Source organism: Xenopus tropicalis, chromosome 6 (assembly GCF_000004195.4).
Source record: "Xenopus tropicalis strain Nigerian chromosome 6, UCB_Xtro_10.0, whole genome shotgun sequence".
Lineage (NCBI taxonomy): Eukaryota > Metazoa > Chordata > Amphibia > Anura > Pipidae > Xenopus > Xenopus tropicalis.
In genome coordinates, this window is record NC_030682.2 from 36,676,309 (window position 1) to 36,700,262 (window position 23,954).

Below are 23,954 nucleotides of genomic sequence, written 5' to 3' on the forward strand. Positions count from 1 at the left end.
ATATATATTGGTGAAATCGGTCAACTTATTAATGATTTTGGACCTTAAATTGAATTTGTTGTGGGGCCCATTAATATCTCTTTGTGAGTCTGTGGGTGTCTACATTCTGATACGGATAGCCTGCACACTGCATGAAGCCTACACATATACAGATTACAGATTATAACAAACAAAATATAAGGCCTTTACTTTACCTTTACTTACCTTTGTCATACACAAACTCTACACTACAATGCAGCGGTTTGAAATAATTTTATTGGAAAATGAAGCAACAATGGCCATTTTTTCCCTTTCTTGCACATGGTAGCTGTATATGTTACATTTCATTGTCGCCATATGCTACTGACAATCACAAATGACATGAATTTAGATATTTTGTCTCAACAACAAAAAGTTTGTGTTTTAGGACTTTTATCTACAGAAGAGCAAAACAAATGAATTACATTTTATTAACATAGGGAACAGGTTAATTTGTGCTCAGGGTACATTTGACTGAATGACTGCAGATTTTTATGCTACAGTTATGTTATTCCAGCTTTTTGGTTCTTTCGATCGCTTCTTTCACGGCTTTTAATCCCCACGCAGCGGTGCAGATGGAAAATGTGACCTAGAAAATTAAGCATTTCAATATCCAATATTAGATTCAGTGTTTACTGCATTATCAGTCTGAGTACAAAACTTATCTTTTTATATTCCACATTTCAGATTTAATATATAAAGCAGCAACATATTCCGCAGGGCAGAACATTGGGGAATACAAGGAACATATATTGGTTACAGAGCAGGTTTATAATTTGAGATAAAAGATAATATTGACTGAAAAACTGAAAAATCAGACTCAATACTTCCAGTCAGGGTCACCATCAGATTGAAATCACCATAGCTGAAGACTGCTAAAAATGATTTTACATTTATTTGATTAAAATGGAGTCTATGGGGGATGGCCTTCCTGTAATTCAGAGCTTTCTAGATAATGGATTTCCGGATAACAGATCCCATACCTGTATAAAGGGTACAGCAGTCAGAGGTCCCAAGCATTAATAAACATGATTTGCGATTCCCAAAAGGTGTGGGGATTACAAGGGAGTTGGTTGGGCTTCCGTGGATGCTGGGCAGAGTTGGGGAATGGCTGGGGAGGATATGGGTCATGGCAATGCTTTTCAGGATTTTTTCTTTGAGGCTCCATTTTACTTGTTGCAGGGCTGCCAATCAAGGACACATATTACCAGTAGGCCAATAACTGCGGCCCCATTGGGGGAAGCACTGGCAACTGTAGGGGGCTTATAATTTCTGATGGCTTCCAGTTTCAGTAGGCATATAAACCATTCTAAAGACTTAAGGCTGTTTCCATGACCATGAAACACTGTAATGTTTTGCTACATTGTGCATAAAACCAGTAATCACCCCTACACCCCCCAACAAAAAGCCCTTTTAGAAGAGTTTTGTTGATATTCTATCAATACCGAACGCACACACCGAATATATTCCCATGTAATTACCCTTAGCAATACATGTATTACTGCATCGGTCTCAATGCCATTATAAATCTAGCAGTTTTCCCCAGTACTGCACCCAATGTACCCAGAGCCAGTGGCTACCAGCATGCAAAACTACACTATTGTCCAATATGAATCATTTCACTCAAATGTATGTTACTTAGTCTAGAGAACTTAATTGTGTATTTCAAAATACACTTAAGTATTAATCGGCATATGGTGCACAAGTATCTGCCGTGTATTGCACACCCTCATGTGAGACTGGGGGCAGGAAGAGAAGGGAGGTGTCCTGCCTCACCCACTGCCATAGCATTTACAGTGTAAGGATTATGGCACCTTTTTGTCTGCAAAAGTATCAGCAACAAAAAACAGGTATGGGACTTGTTATTCAGAATTCTTTGGACCTAATGTTACCCCTTAGGGGGCTTTCCATAATTTAGATCTCCATACCTTAAGTCCACTAAAATCATTTTAACATTAAATAAACCAATAGGATTGTGTTGCTTCCAATAAGGCTTAATCATATCTGAGATCAGCGAGGTACTGTTTTATTACAGAGAAAAGGGAAATATGTTTTAAAATTTTGAATTATTTGATTAAAATGGCCTCTATGGGAGATGGCTGTCCTGTAATTTGGAACTTTCTGGATGACAGGTTTCTGGATAATGGATCCCATACCTGTAGGAAGCTATTTAAAAGAGCAATGCAGTCTCCTTCAATCATGGCTGTGTTTTCCTTCCCTGGTACTCATGTGAGGTGATGTTGAACTATATTTATTTCTCTAATGATGTGTTTTTATCTTTACTGTCACAGCTTTATTTGATGGAACTGCGCACGGAGTAGAGCAAAATGGTGGGTTATATGGCTGGGGGCCTGATAGCCAATGGCTTGGGATCCGTCACGCTGATAGAGACCCTTTGGGATCGATTGTATTTCGCACCAACAGTCACATGGTTGCAGCAGGCGTAATGTTGTAATATGGTGTCAAGAAAATTGCATATATTATTAATAAAGCTGTGGTCAATTTGTTATCCACTCTAATTAAAATGCGTTTGTGCCATTACTGTGTGAGTGGGGCCACAGCTGATTCCTAATTGGTTCAATCGCAGCCATATTGTAACTCAGCACTTTCCAAGGCAGCAAAAGCATTTGTATATCACAGCCTTATATTTTGGTGCCTGGAATTAAGAAAGAGGGTCAATAGTGAATTCCAGTCAGGGCCTGAAGGCCACAATATGATAACAGAATGAAAATCTCACGTACCCTAAGCCAAATTCCAGAGACTTGATTCACTGTTTTTCCCAAATCTGAACCCACAGACTTAGTCACTAAAATCTGCTGCCTAAGGACTCTGGTTTGACCCGTTCTGACTGTAAAAAAAAATCTATTCCCCAGAATTTTTTTGATTGTTTAATTATTTCATGATACTTTTCTATCAAAGAGGATCTATAATTTCTTTCACAGAGTAAGACAGTAAGTTGGGTTGAAAAAAGTCGTGCGTCCATCACGTTCAACCATAATGCTGATATATAACCTGCCTAACTTCTAGTTGATCCAGAGGAAGGCAAAAAATCCCATCTAAAGTCTCTCTAATTTGCCGCAGAGGGGAAAAAATTCCTTCCTGACTCCACAACGTGTGCAAATATTTCATATTTATCACATCAAACATTATATCTTCTTATATCTTGAATATCTTATATTCAAAATATTCAGTGGTCATTTATGAGGAAGTAAGCCAAGCAATGGCGTAGAAATGGGAGCAAAACTGTGTTTGTCCACATACCAAGGCCCATACATTGGAGCTTACCTGTGGGTAGTCTGGATCCTGTAAACTGCAGTGCTTTGGAGCACAAGGAAACACAGGGAGAATAGGGCTCCCTATGTGCCCCGTCCCCCAGGTTTATGTGCCGCCTTTGTGGGAGTGCACTGCTTACTGTCAGTAACAAATCTTTGCACTCAGACATTTATATTATTATCATGTTAGGATGTCCTATAGGGATTCCAGATTTCCCTGCCCACAGAGCTGAATGAAATTATATGGTGATGCTTCAACAATTCAATTTAGAAATGTTTTAGATTCGAGGTCAAAGTATTGCAAACAGTGACATAAAGACGCATAGGGCTACATTTTAGTATGTTATAGAATGTCCCATTCTAGTAATTTTGCAATTGGTATTTGCCTTCTTGTTCTACATTTTCCAAGATTTCAAATGGGGGTCAAAAAACTATTTGCTATTTATTATTGTAACCTTATAACTTATCTTGCTATTCAGTCCCTCCCCTATTCATATTCCAGTCTATCATTCAAACCACTGCCTGGCTGCTAAGGTAAACAAACCCTAGAAACCAGCTGCTGAAATTCCAAACTGGAGAGCTGCTAGATAGTGATGAGCAAATTTTTTCGCCAGGCATGGACTTGCAGCGGATTTCCGCATTTCGCCATTGGCGAATTGTTTCACAAAACTTCCGCTGAAATTTTTTGCACTTATAAAGGATATCATTGATTTTTTTACAAAGTCCTGTGAGTGCTGTGTACAACTGATGTCTACATTTTGCTACTTACACTTGGCACCCAGGCATTTTTTGTTCTAGGAGTGTACCCTTTTTTACTATGGTATATATATATATATATATATAGCATTCAAGAAATAGACTTCCAGTAATGTCAGAATAATGCAGGTCACACAAGTCCGCAGGGAAGCTCTCAGGCTATACCAGAAGTGCTGGTCGGTGCACCAGTGATGTTATCAGCAGAAACAATGGCTGTGCCGCTGAATGAAGCATAATAATATGACTTAAGTTACAGTAAAGACAACGCCTTGTCAAAAAAGGACAATAATAATAATAAGTGACCGGCTGAATTGAGAGCTGACATACAGATGGAACAAGTCATGCAGGTCATTTTCTTACTATACTGACACACACAACAATTCCTTGTCACGCAACTCAGCACATTTACTGCTGTGACACTACTCACGTTTAACGCTTACAACTAAGTAAAACATTTTAAAAAGCCATGGAGATGTGTAGCAATAGATATGCAAACATATGCTTGTTTTTCTTTTTTACAAGGTGGCATTTGTGTGTGGGGGTTTGTTTTCTGGAAGGCAGGCTTTGTGTAGATTATATGGACTGATGTGCAGCAAACTGTATTAACACTCTATGAATCCTGTGATGGAGCAGTAAAGGAAATATGGGAAAGGGGCTCTAATTGGCTAAAAGTGACACAGAGGCTGTGACATGTGTTTCTACTGTGAACTGTTACTGATGTCCTGATTTATGCAGTCTATAGAAATAAAATGGCCTTTGACCTTATCCTTGTCCTCCCAATGCTAATGCATGCCAGCTCTTGCTGAACATTCTTATATGGCCGGTATTGCCAAACATAGAAAAGTTTCCCCAAGAGCAGTTTTTCAATATTGTTAGTCGCTTACCCAAAGTAAAATCATTAAAACACTAAATGCTTGTTTTCTAAGCCCCTGGGCGCAAGTTCAAGAGCACTCAAGCCCAGGGGTGTGCTGCAGAGAGTACTGGATCAAAAATCCAGAGTTTCCTGTCCTGTCTTTACCTCCTCCTTAGAGAAGCTGGTAAGTACCAAGCCCTGATTCAGTCTTGTCACTCCATACATCTGAATGACGTGCAAGGTATGGGGCACACAGGGGAGAACACTTATGTGCCACCCCCTGCCTGCCTATTTTTAATGTAGCGCAGCCTAATGTAGCTCTTGTCAGGTTAAATGGCCACTATTCCTATCAGCCCCATGGACATATATAAAGACCACCCTCAGCTGTTTAGCCATCATTTAGGCTTGTTGCTGGTTGCCTCTGGATCAGGTGTTAAATCTGATGCAGTCTTTTTATCTAACTTAAGTGTCTACTGTTTCATTTCTTCCACTTACTTGTGCCTTATCAGTATGCAATACTTGCCATCCAAATGATATTTAAATCTGTCCTTACTGTCACCTTCTCCAACCTATGCTACTTGTAGATAATTCTGTCAACTGCAAATATTATTCTTGTTAAATATTAATGTTACAGAGAGTATGACTGGTCACAAATCTCACTCTAACTAAAAAGCCCCAGTAACAGTATTACTAAATCCTAAATAACATAGAAATTTGCTATTGTACGTGCGTAATTATGTGCATTTTACATAAGCAAATACACAATGATGTTAGCACATATTTTAATGACCTGACATTGTCTTATAATTATTTTATTTACCAAGAGTTAACATGTTATTGATATACATGTGAACTACAGTATAAGCTCTGTCTTTGGTATAATGGATGTGCACTAGGTGATTCTCTACATTTCGACTACATTCTGACCAATTTTAAAAACACTCATCACTTAAAATCTAATTTGTGTCTAAATGTTTAATGCTTGTGTAGGGAAATGGAGAAATTGTATTTTTTAATGCTTATCCCAATTAGATCAAGGTTACTTACTATAGATATTGTGCCTGCACATTTAAAGAGATCTGCCATGTTCCTACTTTAGACAACAAATCAGTTTACTGGATGCTTAAAACAGGAATACACATTTGCAGGCTGGCACAATCTGGCCAATAGTTGAAGCCAGAAGCCAGAAGTTTGTTTACAAGAAATTGGGATTTACTTAAGAAAAACATTTCGCATTTCGTGTGCTTTGGTGACACAAACCATGTAAGGCTTTTTTCTGTCTTTATATATATTGTTACATAGTTACATAGGGTTGAAAAAAAGACCAGAGTCCATCAAATTCAACCCTTCCAAGTAAACCCAGCACACACAACCTATACTGACCTATCTATACACTCACATACATAAACTATATATACAACCACTAATACTCACTGAAAAAAACCACCTACGCTGCTTCAAATGGAAGTTCATTTCCTCTAATCTAAAAGGGGGGCCTCTGGTGCGTTGAACGTTTTTATGGGAAAACGTCCCCTTGACCAGTTTAGTTGCAGTCTCTGCACTCTGTCCAGCTCATTAATATCTTTCTTAAGGACTGGAGCCCAAAACTGCACTGCATACTCAAGATGAGGCCTTACCAGGGACCTATAGAGGCAAAATTATGTTTTCATCCCTTGAGTCAATGCCCTTTTTTTTATACAAGACAGCACTTTATTTGCTTTAGTAGCCACAGAATGACACTGCCTAGAATTACACAACTAATTATCTACAAAAATCCCCAGATCCTTCTCAATTAAGGAACCCCCCCAACTCACTATCATTTTAGTATATAACTTGCATTTATATTATTTCTACCAAAACGTATATTGTTTCTATAATCATATTAATATTCTTCCCAGGTTTCAAATGGGGGGTCACCGACCCTGGCAGCCAAAACACGACTGCTCTGTGAAGGCTACAGTCACCTATTCATATTCTAGTCTCTCATTTGAACCATTGCCTGGTTGCTAGGGTAAACCCAATTAAATTATTGAAGGCTTGTTCAACACAGAAAATATGACTATAATTAGTTACTATTCTCTTCTTTCCTTCATTAACAGTTTATATATCTAATTTTGCATTAAGCTCTCATGCCAGTTATTCCTGGGGATGAGATAACATTTATGCCTGGTTATCCGGTCTGTTTTGTTTTATTTCCTCTTCACTTGGAAACCTGGCAGAAGGTCTCAAAAATGCCTTTAGTTCATCACTATCACCCTAAAGATACAGGGTTGATTAATATTTCGTAGACTATACATTTTACATTGGGTTTCTATGGAAACATGAGCAACTCAGGTCATAGGCGATTTCCAAGGGTAACAGAGCTTCATCATCCATTGATTTGGAATGGAAAATGTTTTAATTCAATCCATGCAGTGAGTTTTTGATTTTGTTTGTAAAAATAAAAGGAAAAACTTTGCATTTTGCGTCTCGAGATCTGGATCATTACTACAGTCTCCCCTATGCAAATTTGTAAAGAGAAAAACATCTGTGCTCTTTTCCAATTCAAAAATGACCTCTAAATATGTTTTATAGAAATAGGAATGAATTATTTGCTGTAGGATCAACAGGATAACCTGGTCATGTTCTTATTTTGGATAATGAAAACATGGAAATGATTCAAACATAATTCCTGCACTCATTTTTCATTCTCACATGATGGAGAAAAAGTGGAGGCATCTAATCATCAAATAGGAAAAAAAATCCCCTATATCCCCTATTGAATATATATCCCCATTTGTTATCATCTTATTGCTGTCTCTTTTAATGATATATCAAATTTGTCATAGACAACATGAAAATTCATAGCTTTAACATTATATTTTCTGATTCTCAAACATTTCCTACAGGAAGAAATGCCAAAAGATATCATGCACACAGAATAAAAATATAGAGAAGCGTGGAGGGCTAAAACATGTGCAAGGAACCAGGTGTGTGCATTTACACATGTACAGAGAAAAATATGTTTGTAATGACCAATGTCATATGATGGTAACTTGATATACTAAAAAAAACTTCTAGCAAAGTTTCAGCCATTCACTTATAGGGGTGGTTCACCTTTAAAGTGATACTGACCCTAAAAAAAAAATACTCTTCAATGTACTTTACTACTACTGTACTACTCTTTAATGCACTTTAAAAGTTGCCTATAGGTCATGTTGATCATTTTTCACTGATAGGGCATTTTTCACTAATTGTTACTTGAAGTTCCTAAACCTGACTGTTTTGCCAACCTGACTGTCCCTTCCCAACCTGTCAGTTATAGCTTCTAATGCTAACGGCCTCCTGCTGCACAAATATGGCAGCCCCCTCATAAAGGAACAGGAGGATCTGATAGGTAATGTAAAAGTATTAGGCAAACACTTTTATGGCAAAATTATAAATAGTATGCTAAGACAATTATTATGATAGCTGTAAAAAAAGGTTTACATTTTGGAGACAATTTGCAATTTTAATTGTGATTTCATGGAGTCTCTGCCCAAATGGCCACTGCAATGTTATCAGGTGACACATAAAGCCTTAGTAGTGACCTAGTAGTCACTCCTCACAAGGGTTTTTCAGGAACTCTTTTTGTGGAAATCCAAGGGGGTTTAGGGACAATGGAGCTGGTTATTCCTCATTTGTGAATAAATAACAGAATAGTAGCTATACATAAGTAGAATCCTTTGATAGATTGCCTGTAGTAGTTGGCAAAACCAAAAGGCTCATTTATCAAGATTCTCATTTTTAGTGGTTTTAGAGTCTTTGGAAAACTCAAATAAACTTATTTTCTCTGAAACCACAAATTCCGAGTAATATATCAAAATATCTGAATAGAAAAAGCACAAACAGAAAATATACTATGTGGGCAATTTTAGGCCAGATGTCGTTTGGGTAGGCCCATCGGGGTGCCCATTCACAGGCAGATAAGCAGCCAAATGGGTCTGAAGGACCCGAATCGGCAGCTGAAATCTGCCCATGTATGGCCACCTTAAGGGGATTTGTAGTCAAGGTTCAGCCACAAGACAAAGCAAGCAGAGATAAGGATTGTCAGGAGTCAATAAATCAAGATATCAGATAAGATATCAGATAGGATAGTAATATAGAGCAAAGACCTTAGCAATACAATCAGACATTGAACACTTTTTACTTTTAATCAGTCACCAGTTTAGGGGATAGCCTCTAGGCCACTCAGCAACAAGATTGTTTAAAACTTTTTTATTCATTGGAAACAAGACGGGTAGTTTTAGAGATTTTTCTTCTTATAATTTTAAAGAAATCTTATCTAGTTTACACCTTGTCTGGCAAAAAAAACTATTTTATATGTAATGTTGTCGGAATTATCTAATACATAATATATAATTCCCTGTGCTTTACATAATAGCTCTGTGGCAATATACCTAAAATAACACATTTGTCTGTTGTAATGTTCCTTAGAGGTCTAATGTTGATGTTTGGGCTTTCAGTATAAAAAACCATCAACTTTGATTCATACTAATCCGTAAAATCTATGTCGTACTATATATTAACTTTAGACATTAACCTTGTTTTGCCAAAAATGTGCTCAACAACCTAATAAAACATGACTTATTTTTAAGATATAATTTTGAATCTGAGCCCTTATTGCAAAAATGTCTGTTTTTTTTTTTTTACCATGGATGTTTTTCAACAGTGAAACCAAAGTGAATCATACATTTAAATTATTGTTCATTTTCATATCTTGACAAATAAAAATTACCTTCGACCAGTCAGTTCTATTCATTTTCCTACCCTTGAAACTAAAGGTGGCCATACACATTAAGATCTGCCCATTTGGAGAGGGCACCAATCAAGCAGATTTTCTCCTGACATGCCCACCTAAGGGGAGTGATATGTGGCTAGGGACAAATAATTGAATTACAACAACGGACATAGGAGGTGTCATACCGAGAACCACATCAATGAGCTGATTTGGTTCCAGATCTGATGGGAAAATCAAACCTGCCCAATTGACACCTGGACAATTTTCAGCCAGATATCAGGCAGGCCTGTCAGGGGGGCCCCATACATGGGCAGATGAGCTGCTGAATCACTCTTAAGGACTTGATTCAGCAGCTTAAATCTGCCTATGTATGGCCACCTTAACTGTGACCAAACTAAGCTTCTTGCCATTGTGACTTAAGAGACTCATATATCTCATCCTTCCTACCTAAATCCCATATATGCAATGAATGTGACCATTACATTGCTTGTTCACTAAACTATCCCATGGGGTGAATGGTATCATATGCCAATTAGTTATTGGTTTAATCTTTGGTCTATATCAACAGGAAGCTTGGTTTCCCCTGTGTTTGGTAAACAGGCTAGTTTTGATTCAGCAATGCACTTATGTATACAGTTTCATAGTAGCTGTGGATCAAAAATGACATTAATATCGAGTTCTGTTTGTCTAAGTAAATACTGCGTAACTTTAGTTGATTTGGAAGAAGGCAAACAATTCAAAGATAAAAATATCTGATGCCATTTCCAATTTGCCTCAGTGGCAGAGAAAAATTCCAGCTACAAAATATCAGACTACTACCTGGATTAACCTTACACCAACAGTGTAAACTGCAGCAACCTTGTGTTTTATCACTTTCTAATAAGGCTTCTAAACCATTCTTGGAAGTATCTAAGTACAGCTGCTTTACATTGGGAATTATATAACTTTACACCTGTCACTGTCAAAAAACCTTTTTTTAAACACTTTCAATTGGCCCTGACACCTAAAATGACTATGCATCATTGTGCAAGACTAAGGGGCATATTTATTATGCTGTGTAAAAAACGGCGAGAAAATTCGCCACACATCACCAGGCTTCGCTGTGTAAAAATCAGTGTAATTTTTTTTATGCATTTCTTTCTTCCGCCGGAACTTACGGAAAATAACAGTGTAAAATCTGGCATTCTCCATTTATTTTACACAGCTTTTTATGCCGTTTTTTTGGCGAACTCATTTTACACAGCATAATAAATATGCCCCTAAAAGTGTACAAAACTGTCTGTTACTATTATTATTAGTAATAATTCATCAGTAAAGCGCCAGCATATTGTGAAGTACTGTACAATTAATGGCCATATATATTGAACATGCAGATTACATACAAAAATGCCCATATAAGAAGAAAACAGGGCCCTGCGAAAGTTTCCTCTCAAGGCAACTTCCTCGACTTCGGCAAATTGCAGCGTTGCATATGCCATCCCACCAGCGATTTACATTTTAGTCCGTGTGATGGCATTTTGGGAAGATTAGTCGCCCGCAACAAGGGATATTTGTCACGTGGCAACTAATCTCACAGCCCTTAAGCTGGTTGGGAAGCTCCAGCTATCAAACTAATCCAGTTTCTCCTTTGTTGTGTCAGTTTGTTTATTATTATTATTCTTAAACTTAATCTTTGATAAATCTGCCCCCATGTGTTTGTTCATTGTAAGACGTTGAATTGTGATGGTTTTAATATAACAAGTGTTACATTTTAAGTGTGCGTGTGGGTTAACATCAATATCAATATTGATATATCAATAAATATAATTTACTGCCTCCCAGTATTTATATTTCAAAATGTTCATGCTTGATTTAATCTGGACCCTATAATTACTTTGATTGTGACCTATGTCTCTATTGGAATTTCCAGATTGGGGGTCATATCCTCTGGGCCAGAAGGTTTTTGCAGCAAGAATAAACAATAATAGGAAGTTTAGACTAACAGGACCTCGTTTCTGTGCGGTGGGCAATACCTGGGTGATGTTTTCTGGTGGGAAAGTGCTCTATATGGATTCACTTCACTTAATAAACAATTCCTGCTTCTCTATTTATTCATCTCTCTCTGTCTCTCTCACACATACACACAAACTCACATTCACAATAAGAGAAAGATCTCACTAATTATTTACTTGTTTATTTTCCTTTTTAACTATGCTCTGCACAAAAGCAGTATTCAAATGTAAGCAAATTACAAACATTTACAATTATTCTACGCCTCCTTCCTACTGAATTCCCACACCAGAGCTTAGAGTAGAGAATTTTCTGAGCCACTGAGTAAAGATGTTCTATTATGCTGAAAGTCCCTATGGTAAACTAAGGAAATGATGATGAAGTTTGGAGTTTCTCATGCTCCTTGTTTGGGCACTGAAATTCCACCTCTGCATTAGACATTAGTATACACATTTGCAATACTTAGAAAAAAATAATATTTCTACTGCTGCATATATACTTCCAAAATGCACGTGTTTGCCCAGTTGGAAGGTATACCCTAGCAACAATGTGCATACTGATGGACCGCCAAACTGTCAGATTCACAAACTGACAAATTCATCTGTATGACCATTGTATGGTCATTAGTTTGTGTTTTTTTAATTAATTACCAATGTCCCATGTATCACCCTCCCTGAATTATCTTGCCTGACCAAGCATGTCACTCAAACCAGAACAGTCCCTTTTTATATGCAGTGTGTGTGCAGCATTTAACCAGAATAAAACACTGGAACTGCTGTTCTTCTCAGGGTGACTGGAGTTCATACGTTGCTAATACTGATCCGAAACCTCTGCACTGGTTAATCCTAATAAGGGTAAACTCAGTCTATAGTTTGGCTTCTCATCAGCAACAAACAGGTCTGTGTTTAAAACTAGGGATGAGTATATTCTTTCAGATGCTACAGATTTGTGGCAAAATTTGATGTTGAAAAATTTGCGAATCTAAACGGTGAAAAATTTGCGAAACAGTGAAAATGACTAGAGATGTAGCGAACTGTTTGCCGGCGAACTAATTCGCGCGAACATCGGGTGTTCGCAAGTTCGCGGACTTTTCGCGCATTTTGGGTTCATGTGGCGTTTTTCCGCTGCGTTTTTTCTCGGCCTAAAAACGCCGCACAAGCCACACATGGCGTTTTTCAGCCTAGTACTGGTGACATAAGCAAATCCCGTTTCCATGGTGCTAATAGTGCGAAATAGCAAAAAAACGCAGAGTATTTCCGCTAGGTCTGCCAGCTGCCTTTGTGTATACATAGGAATAGCTTGCGTTTTTACGCAACACTGTGTCAACAACGTATTTTTCAGAGAAATTTTTGCCCTTGATCCCCCTCCTGCATGCCACTGTCCAGGTCGTGGCACCCTTTAAACAACTTTAAAATCAGTTTTCTGGCCAGAAATGGCTTTTCTAGGTTTTAAAGTTTGCCTTCCCATTGAAGTCTATGGGGTTCGCAAAGTTCGCAAACTTTCACACTTTTTGGCGTAAGTTCGCGAACGGGTTTGCGAACTTTTTTTTTGAGGTTCGCTACATCCCTAAAAATTACGCACGTCAAAAAAAAATTGTCGCCCGTGGCTATTCTTTTGTCACGCAGCTATTCTTTTGTCGCGCGGCTACTATTTTGACGCCCGCGGCTATTATTTAGTTGCACGGCTATTATTTCAATGCCCGCGGCTATTCTTTTGTCGTGCGGCTACTATTTTGACGCCTCCATAACCAGCTCTCTAGAAATCATTACTGTCAGCTTTATGTGATATTTTTTTTTCTTGCCTTTAAATGCATTCAGAAATCTGAGCGTGTTTCTCTCACAGCTACTTATGACTGACGCCAAATTTATCAGCCAACATAATATTTTGTGGATACAACATTTAAAAAAAAAAAAATGTTCTTTTGGTGCAATGCTAAACTCTTTGGGATGCCACCATTGAATAATCTATCAATATATAAATGCATGTATATTCATGACTATAGATCTCAGCTTAGCTTTGTATTTACTACTATCCATAACAACATTTATTACTCATGAAAAGGGGGCAGGTCTTTGACATCAGTGGGCAGGTTGGTGACATCAGAGGGCTGTCCAGTAACATTTATGGGCAGGCCAGTGATATTTGGGGATGGGTTATGATATTGGGGGCTGCGCTATGACATCATGCCCATGCCGATGGTAGGATTTTGAGCTGGGGCGTTTTGAATTGGAATTTGCTGATTTTTTGCTACTGTGCAAACCCAAGTGTAAGTATTGAGGCTATGTGTTCGTTTTTTCCATTTTTTCTTAAATGAGCACCGGAAAAAATGTACCAACTAAATTCACTGGGGGCACCCCTTCCCTCAGTGATTTGGGCTTTATTTGTCCCTTAATCAATCGTTCTGCTGAGCTACAATAAGTTCTGTTGTACAGAACTGTGCGATACATTGGCGCTTTATAATTAGGGGTTATTAGTCAGAGCCTGCCTGGCTTTGGAACATACTAACTGCCTGCAGGTACTCGCACAATACTGGGCATCCCTGGGCAGGAAGCTGGCCAATATTGTAAAATACCTGTCACGATAATACCCTTTTGTAATAAACATGCTTAAAACAAACACACAGATGCTAAAATGAGAATTTATTTTCATTAAAACACATTTAACTAGATATAAACACTGATGTGGTTAAAAAAAAATATTTACATGCAATCAGCACATAATAGGTCTCTTTTCAAAACTTTGCAGGCCTGTGGTGTGTCTAAAGCATATCAGGGTGATAAATTGACCACTGCAGCTGTACAAAATGCAGCCATGTGTCTAGATGTTACTATGCTATGCTACTTGGCGTCTGGGGCCTCTATATTGTTGCTCTTGTAAGCACTCATTAGAGTCCTTTCCAAACACTTTATACTTGCATGCAAAGAAAGAGATTCTGTTTTGTTTTTGTTTCTAGATAGCAGATATCATACCAGTACTACTACTAAAAATAATATTGGAAAGACAGGTATTTACTTGGTTATTTATTTAATAAATGATGAGCCATTGAGCTACTAATAGTTTTTGTGTATGGTGTATATGGTTATCATATACAAAACATGTATGGGAGGGTAAAGGTTTCTCTCACCTTTACTTGGAAAAGTCCTCTTAAGAGTTTTCCCCGACATTGGGCTTGTTCTGTTCAGAGCTGGGAGGGATAAACTGTTTCCCTTTCCAGATAATGGCATGGCCATGGCTCTCCAGTGGCCTTATAGGTTAAACCTCCATGAGGTTCTGTCTTTTTAAACCCCACTTTCTGAAGGTTCTGAAAAGTCTCTATAGAAAAAAAGTACAACTAGCAAGTGTGAGGTTAGATCCTGTAATAGCGCAAAAGATTGTACAGTGCTGCGTACCCTTGTGGCGCTTTATAAATAAAATTATACATACATACATACATACATATTCTAGGATTGAAGAGTCAGGTTGAGGATAGTTAACAAAGGAGTCAGAAACTACAGAGGAAAGACAAAATAATGAACTATTTCTGTGAAGTCAATGCGGAAAAACTTTCCTTTATTTATACAGCAAGGGCCCATCTAAGAGAGAGAGTCCGGTGGAATGGATGCTCTGCTGGGTGTTACAGGGAGTTATAATTTACCAGGCCTGTGCAAGAAATAAAAAGGCAGTGCCCTCCTTAGCTCCAAAATAGCATTATGCATTTGTATAGGGCACATAGAAACTGGCACATAGCTCCCTGTTATTCTACACCAGTGATCCCCAAACAGTGGCTCAGGAGCTCACCAACCCCTTGGATGTTGCTCCCAGTGGCCTCAAAGCAGGTGCTTATTTTTGAATTCCAGGCTTGGTGGCAAATTTTGGTTGCATAAAAAACCCAGAGTACTGCCAAACAGTCCACATAGGGGCTACCAAATAAGCAATTATAGCTCTTATTTGGCACCCCTGGAACTTTTTTTCATTCTTGTGATGCTCCCCAACACTTTTTTCATTTGAATGTGGCTCACATCTATAAAAGGTTGGGGATCCCTGTTCTACACCATATCCAGAGACACAATTCTCTGCATAGCCAAAACAAGATCATCAATAAACTCTGGGGAACTGAATCCATAGAAAGACACAAATAAACTCCAATTGACTTTTGCTTTTTTCATTTAACAAAATCATTATGAATTGAGCTAAGTAATAGGTAAGTTGCTTATTTGTTTCCTCTTTTATTCAAAACCCTTTATTAGCAGGATAAGTGTACCATAAGATGTTGTTTAGCAAACTGTTTAAAACTGAACCAAGTAGCAACTCTCAACAGTTTTATTTTATTTTTTTCTAAGATTTTATAAACTATTGCCGAAAACAACACTTTTAAAAAGATCATCTGGTTGGCTCTCTGTAACTTTGGTTCAATGAGTTTCCAAGGAAAGAAGGAAAATTCATTGGTCCCCTGAGCTTAGTAAGTATATTTTTTCTTTTTAGACATTATAAAAAGACTGGAGCTTTCCATGCTCTGGGATTCTCCTATGAGCTGAGAATGCACATTCTTTCCTTTAATTTCCCACAACAGGAAGACAATCATAGGCCAACAAATCAAAGTAGGTAGGCCAAAGTAAAATTAAGCATGTGTGCATATAATGTTCATTTTGGTTTCAGTCTAGACTTACTTCACCAAAACCTTTCACATCTCGCAATTTGTGAGTCATCTCAGGAAACAGAAACATTTAATTTGCTAATTGCTAAGGGGTTTGTTAGCATACTAATTTATCATTAAACGATATTAAATAAAGAATGGAGCTTTAAATGGATTTAAAGATATGTTTTCATATTATAATGTAAGGAAAAACTCTAGCAGAAATGCTTTCAACAGGTTAATAAAGTCCAGGAAAAGACAATAAACCAACTGTTAATTCAGTCCTAGTAAGATAATGGGGAGTAGGTGTTTTGGAAAGGAAGAGAAAGCTCCAGAGAGTGAAACTTTGGAAAGTACTTATTGCAAGAAATGGCTCTTTGACAAATCAGGTAGGTGGGAAGAAATATGTCTAGAGGGTGGGGAGCATTCAAGAAGGTCACAAGTTAAAATGCTTTTGTTAGCCAAAAGGACAATAAGAAGCTGGGAAAAGCAGAATTATGATGAAGGAGTGGGATGCGGAAATATTATGGTTTCATGAAAACTAAGCCATATTTTTTTACTACTTATCTGGAGTGTTTTAACCGCAGTATTTAATGCTATATGACAGGAAAATAATATAAATGCCTTATTTGGGAGAGCTCTTCTTTGCCTCTTGCAGCATACTGTGCCTCAAATAATAGCATCGAAATGGAAAGCGATGTCATAGTAATATAATATAGCAATATGTAATCTATCTTTCTATCATCTATCTATCTATCTATCTATCTATCTATCTATCTATCTATCTAGCATCTATCTAGCATCTATCTATCTATCATCTATCTATCTATCTATCTATCTATCTATTTATCTATCTATCTAGCATCTATCTATCTATCTATCTATCTATCATCTATCCTCTATCTTTCTCATCTATCTATTTATCCACAGAGATATGCTTAATAATGGGTAAACTATAAATGGCTAATTAAATGTCCCATTTATGGTTAAAGAGAAAGAAAACATGAGAAATCTGTCTATAAAAATGTTTTTAACAATTTGACATTCAGTACAACTTTGAAACTGAATCCCAGTGGAGAGAGGAAACTCTCTGTTCTGAATATATGGTTTGGACTGCATCTTTCCCAAAGGACTTAATGCTCATTTTTCTCAAATTGCTTCCTACCGGAAGAGTGAAAATATTTCATAACATCATTTGGGATTTTGGCCATGAGCTTGTATGACTATGGGCATATATGAATATGTTGCAAAGGTTTTCATAGGGCTAAGTATACACTTGAGTGGAGTGACCTGATATAATACAGATGCAATGGCATTTATATTGTGAAGGCAAATACATGTATATGTTACCTGCTTTTGGAATATTCTTAAAACTGAAGGGTTTTGCAATATGCAGTGATAAAAGCTAGAGGCCACACTAAGGAGTGCTCACCTATTAGCAAACTTATAGTATAGCTCAGTCAAATAGTACTAAAGAAAAAGAAAAAAGTGATCAACAGTTCTTAGACTTCCTCACAGAAATGTTAAAACTTAGTAACTTAGCTTTGCCTTTATTTTAGTTTACTAGACATACACTTTTAATCTTAACTCACTAAGTTTTAACATATTGCACCATTTCCAGCAGAAAATTTCACTAAAAGTAAATAGACCTAATTTTTGGGTGCAGACGCATGCTTTTGGATTTGTTTCATATGCTTACAGTTACTATGACAGACACCGTGGGTCACCTTTAAGTTAACTTTTTGTATGTTATAGAATAGCAAATTCTTAGCAACTTTTCAATTGGTCTTCATTCCTAATTTTTTTATACTTTACCTAATGTCAATACAGCCCTTAAATAGCCTTGGCCTTCTTAATGATTCTGACCCACTGTTCTCTATCTTGTTTCTTCATCCACTTACTTGAAGCTACCTCAGTTCAGCCTCTACCTACTCCAGCCACCATTTTCTTGGTTGGTTGTCCAGCACTTCAACTACCTTGTGGGTTGTTATTTATTAGTTCCCTAAAGGTCCTGCTGCTATCTAACCTTCCCATATGTCCTAACCACTGCAGTCTGTGACTTTTCACTTCCTTCACTATATCTATGTTGTTCTATGGCTCTAGAACCTCAGCATTAGTCCTTATTCTCCATATACCATCTTCATATACAGCAGTACCATATATATTTCTCAAAACCTTTCTGTCCCAGGTTTGCAGAAGGTTTTCTTCATTTTTGTTATGTCCGACATTCTGCTCCAAGCATAATTACGGGATTCAGTACCACTTTATAAATCTGCACCTTTAATTTTGTGGTCAGTATTCTTTTTATAGTTTTTGAATGATTTTGACTCATTCCAACTGCAAAATGGGGGTCACTGACCCCGGCAGCCAAAATGCTACGATTTTACTGTTATTGTTACTTTAGTAGCAAACACTACAGCATATTAGCAAATAAAGTACAGGTATGGGATCCATTATTTGGAGACCCATTATCCAGAAAGCTACAAATTACTGTAAGGCCATGCCCCATAGATTCAATTTTAATCAAATAACTCACATTTCTAAAAATTATTTCCTTTTTCTCTGTAATAATAAAACAGTACCTTGTACTTGATCCCAACTAAGAGAAATGAATCCATATTGGTGATTCCAGTTATGGAAAGATCCCTTAAAAAACAATATAGCATCAATCTACAGGTTAACTGTCATCAATGTGTCAACAAAAATTGTTGCTTTAAAAAATCAGACAATTAAATGCTGCCTGCTAATTGGTACCTATGGGTTACTAGAGCTGGTATGCAAACATTGCACCTTTTATTAGATGGTCCCTAATAATTCTGCAATAAGTTACTTTTTCTAAAAATTCTCCTTCATACTACCAAGTTACCAGTGTTAAGCTTGTACATCCCAATGGACAGTATGGGCATCCACAAGCTTGTAATGTAATGTAGTAATCAAAGGGAGTTGTATTAGCAAAATTCAAGCTATTTTTCAATTCAAGATTTTGAGACTAATTTGAAATTTGGGTATGATGGGTAGAATGTGTTTTCACTGCATTTAAGTATTTTTCACATATATTTTTATCAAGTTTTTGAAATGTGAGATTTTTTAATAAACAAGCGCACATTCACGACTTTCAAGTTTGAGATTTTTCGAATGAGAAAAATAGAAAAAATAGTATTACAATATTTATATTCAATTGTAATAAAGAGTAAAATTGTTATAAAAGTAATATAGACCTCCACAAAGCAGTGCAGATTAAGTCTATTAAAATCATTTAAATATTGAATAAACCCAATAGGATTGTTTTGACTCCAATAAAGATTAATTATATCTTAGTTGGGATCAAGTACAGATATGGAATCCATTATCTGGAAACCCATTATCCAGAAATCTCTGAATTATGTAACCCCCGTCTCCCATAGACTCCATTTTAATCAAATCATTCAGCTTTTTAAAATGTATATCCTTTTTCTCTGTAATAATAAAACAGTACCTTGTATTTGATCCCAACTAAGATATAATCCTTATTGGAGCCAAAGCAAGCCTATTGGGTTTATTTAATATTTCAGTAATTTTTAGTAGATTTAAGGTATAGAGATCCAAATTACAGAAAGACCCCTTATCTGGAATACCCTTGGTCCCAAGCATTCTGGATAATGGGTCCTATACCTGTACAAGGTAATATTTTATAATTACAGAGAAAAAGAAAATCATTTTCAAAAATTAGAATGATTTGCTTATAATGGAGTCTATGGGAGATGGCCTCTCTGTAATTCGGAATATTATGGATAACGGGTTTCCATATAATGGATCCCATACCTGTACCAATATGTTCACTGAGATGCAATAGAAAATTAAATCAGTTTTCAATAAATTGGAGAAACATACAGTTTTAGGGGATGATTAATCATGGCATGACTAATAATGCTCTCCCACTGTCCCAACATGTTTAAAGGAGCTTGGAGCATTCAACTTCCTGTCACAGGAATATGGGAAATTATATATCCCCCTTCCCACATTCCCTCCTCTTATTTCAGTTTCAAAGTCTTTTTTTTTTTTTTTTATAATTTCTGAGTAGCATGCATCCCCATACTTTCTTTGCCTCCCTCCATGCTCTATCTTTTATTGCAAAAGGGGCCACCAATAATACTTCTGTGTTATACATACAATGGCAAAAATACATTTACTAGCAAGGCAGTTGCCCTTTTGAATTATCTGATACATAGTTTAATATGCTTGGCAAAGTTCATTATTGGTGTTTTGTAATCCTAGCTCTGTTCTATTAAAATTCTGCATGACATAATTTCTGTTATTGCTGGATCATGGCAGTATAGCAGAAGCTATGTAGGTGTGTGAAGTAGTCTGATCCTTGACTAGTAGCACAGATGTTTTATACATCTTCTGATCACTGCTGTGGAGAATGTTCCCTTTGTTTGGTTTATTATTTTCTTAAATTGGTTGAATATTTCTTCCCTTAGTTGAGAAAAATAAGTCCTTGAATAATAACATTAATACATTATGCAAAATGCAAATCAAATGTAACATATGTTATATATATAAGAGATGATACTGCTGCACTATTATATAATATAGTACGACAAAAGAAAATACATTTGTGGAGAGATGGAATGTGGCAGTTGGCTGTGGCTGAAATCTTGTACTGTGTGGTGTTGCTAGCGCTGGAGGTGTCTGGAATCATTGTAGTGCCTGCATATGGAAGAAGAGTGGAGACTACTTTCCAGAGAATCATGGAAAGAAGAGAGACATGAAATTTCAGAATCCATCACTTGAAAACACATTAAAAATGGGGTTGTGGGCTGCCTCTCTGTAATGCTTTTTAAGGCATATATTCTTTGCTACAGGAACTTGCCTTTTGACTTCGATGTTTAGGGTGGTTTAAATGAATGGTGTTATTTTCAGCATCTGCCATAAACACACCTTTATAAATAAGCTTATTAGCAGTAACCAACGTTTCCATCATGTTTGTGCTGTAAACTATTTACCCCTAATCGTGATGAGCACATTTTTTTGCCAGGCATGGATTTGCAGTGAAATTCTGCATTTCCCCATAAGCAAAAAAAATTTTGCAGAGAGAAAATGCCCACTGACTTCAATGCATTTGGAGTAAGAAAAAAGTTGCATTTGTAAAAATTGTTGCACATGTAAAAAAGTCACTTGGCAGCCGTGACAAATGCATTTTGCACAGTGACAGATTCACTTATCACTGTCTCCTAAATATGCCCCTAAATGTTAACACCCCATTGCTTATCACACTAGTAATATTTGAATGTTAAGACCAGCGTCTGGTCACAGTCAGTGTTTATTATCAAATGAAAAACATAAACATGAAAGGACTGCAACTTAATTCTGTAACATGCGCAAAGGTAGGTATACGGCTGAGAATGCCATTGCAGAAACACTGATAGGATAAAATTCAAACAAACCCACTGATCCCCCTATGAGAAGAATTGAGTTTTAAAAAGGGCTGCACATCAATATTGGTCATTATAATTGGCCCATAGAGCTTATGAATTAGAGTAATATAAGTGGCTGTCTGTGTGTGTATAGCTAGCTATCTTCAACTTTGTCTACTCTGTACCTCTAATATCACAGATAAGCAGAGTTCATTTTAAAGAGTATTAACAGAGAAGGATCTAATGTTGATCCCTAAAATTAATAGTGACGGACAAATGTGTTCCATTATGCTTCGCAGGAATATTTTATTTCAGCACACACTACATTGAAGACTGTACATTTTTTTGCCGCAAAAACGATGCATTATATATTGGTGGCACCTTATAAAATACAGTGTAAAATGCAGAAAAACCTAAAATCAGGGTGTGTATAATTGAGGTTTCACTGTATATAAATTTGGCCAATACTCCAGCTGAGAGGTAAGGGTTAACTCTTTTCTTTTTTTCCTTTACAAAGATGAGTTGCCCTGTTATACCATTGATAATATGAAAATAAATCATTAGGTTTGCAGGCTTTTAAAAAATGGGAACACATACCATATTTAGTTGTGGAACCTGCACCCATATTTTTCCTTTTTTGTAGCATTATTATTTCTCATATATAATATCATTCAGACTGTATTTTTTCCCATTCGGTACAGTTTTTTGGCAGCTGCCACTCTGCCACACGGAACCATTTCTGTTCCAGGCTACTGACGCATAAAAACTAGGGCTGTATAAAATAACATCAGTAACGTTCCCCTTGACCCAAGCAAATAACTACACATTGCCTTTCACATTTGTTTAACTGAATTGACCTCTGTGTCTCTCACATTCTGTCACATTCTCATACAGACGTACTGTACTGTCCCTGAATGTTTAAAGTCAAAAACATTTTGACTTAATATAACACTGTGCAAACAAATGTTTAATACTATTTGTTGACCAACATTACTCCACTACCACTCAGAGGAGGCATTAGGCATCATTTGTATTCAGTCACAGTTCATAGACGTGGGATTGCGTTTTTTTTTTTCCACAATTTAATAAAGATTTCTCTTATAAACCCCTACAATGTCCCAAGTTCTAATATGGCTGCTATAATGAGAAATACCTGGAAATGCTGAACTTTCTTTGACTATGAAAAGTGATATTTATGAGGAAGTACAGCATTTTTTGTTGATAAACGTGATGAATAAAGAAAGGGCTAATGTAAATGAGTACATCAATAATGACACTAAGCAAAACATGTTTTTATAATTGTAGGCTGGTTACTAAATGAACAGCCATTTCAGGAATAGGCCAGCTTTTGTAAATCAACAGTGCCTCACTGTTGTAATGTACTAGATAGTTTTATGTTTCAAGCAGTGCACATTAAAAGTTCATTAGCTGTAATTAAAATGTTCAGCTATTTGTTAAGTTAAACATCATTTAGGTCCCATCTTGTAAAAAAAAAAAATCGACTTATACCTGCTTAAAAATCCAACCAATCTAAAGCAGGCTGTGAATTTTTCATGTTTTTCTAATTTATTTAATCCAGTACTATAATTACTGGTACAGGTTTCTAAATACAGTGAAACATTAACTTATAATGGATGAAACGACTCCACTCGTAAACTACTCATAGTTGTTCATCAAACTTAGCGGGTAACAATGCTTTCTCATGAATTTAGCTATTAAAAAGACAAATGAAATGAAAAAAAGAATAAAACTTGGAAAAAATGAAACAGTGGAACTGATTAGAATTAGCTAGCTAACTATATTTACTGCATTGTCAGTATAAAAATCATTCCCTTTATTTGTGTTTATTGCTGACATTTTACATTAGCATTACAGAAACAGGGCACAAAAGCAGTTGTGGTAATGTTAAAACAATAAATCTATTGTATTTACTCATAGAGGGTCCCCCAAACCAAGTTGTCACTTTTTATAGTACCTGCCTTTATGTCCCCTGCCTGTCACTGGACTTTTTGTATATCCATATGGTTTATATGGTCTGAGCCAGTGATGCACTGTGTAATATTGTGAGCTTACTATTTGCTTGCCTTGGCGCTCTCCACCTCTCTATTCATGAGTGAAGCACATAGACGGGAGGCTTTGACAGGCTTATTGACAGCAGATGAGAGGATCCTTTTAAAATAAGTAACACATGTAAAAGGTGCAATTTTTAATTTTCTGAAAAAAATAAATAAATAACTGGGTGCTGTATTCATGATTTCTTGTTTTTGTGTCAGTTGAACAAACTGCATTTCCACGGAAA

At 36.7% G+C, this 23,954-nt stretch overlaps 1 protein-coding gene across 1 annotated transcript in view; it reads right to left on the minus strand.

The window, feature by feature from the left end:
- Nucleotides 1-235: 235 nt before the first annotated feature.
- Nucleotides 236-23,954, minus strand: part of agmo (alkylglycerol monooxygenase) — a 135,062-nt gene continuing 111,343 nt past the window's right edge. Inside the window, 1 exon segment of the mRNA NM_001011313.1 lies at nucleotides 236-607. Coding sequence (NP_001011313.1) covers nucleotides 527-607 — 81 coding nt within the window. The 3' untranslated portion in view covers nucleotides 236-526.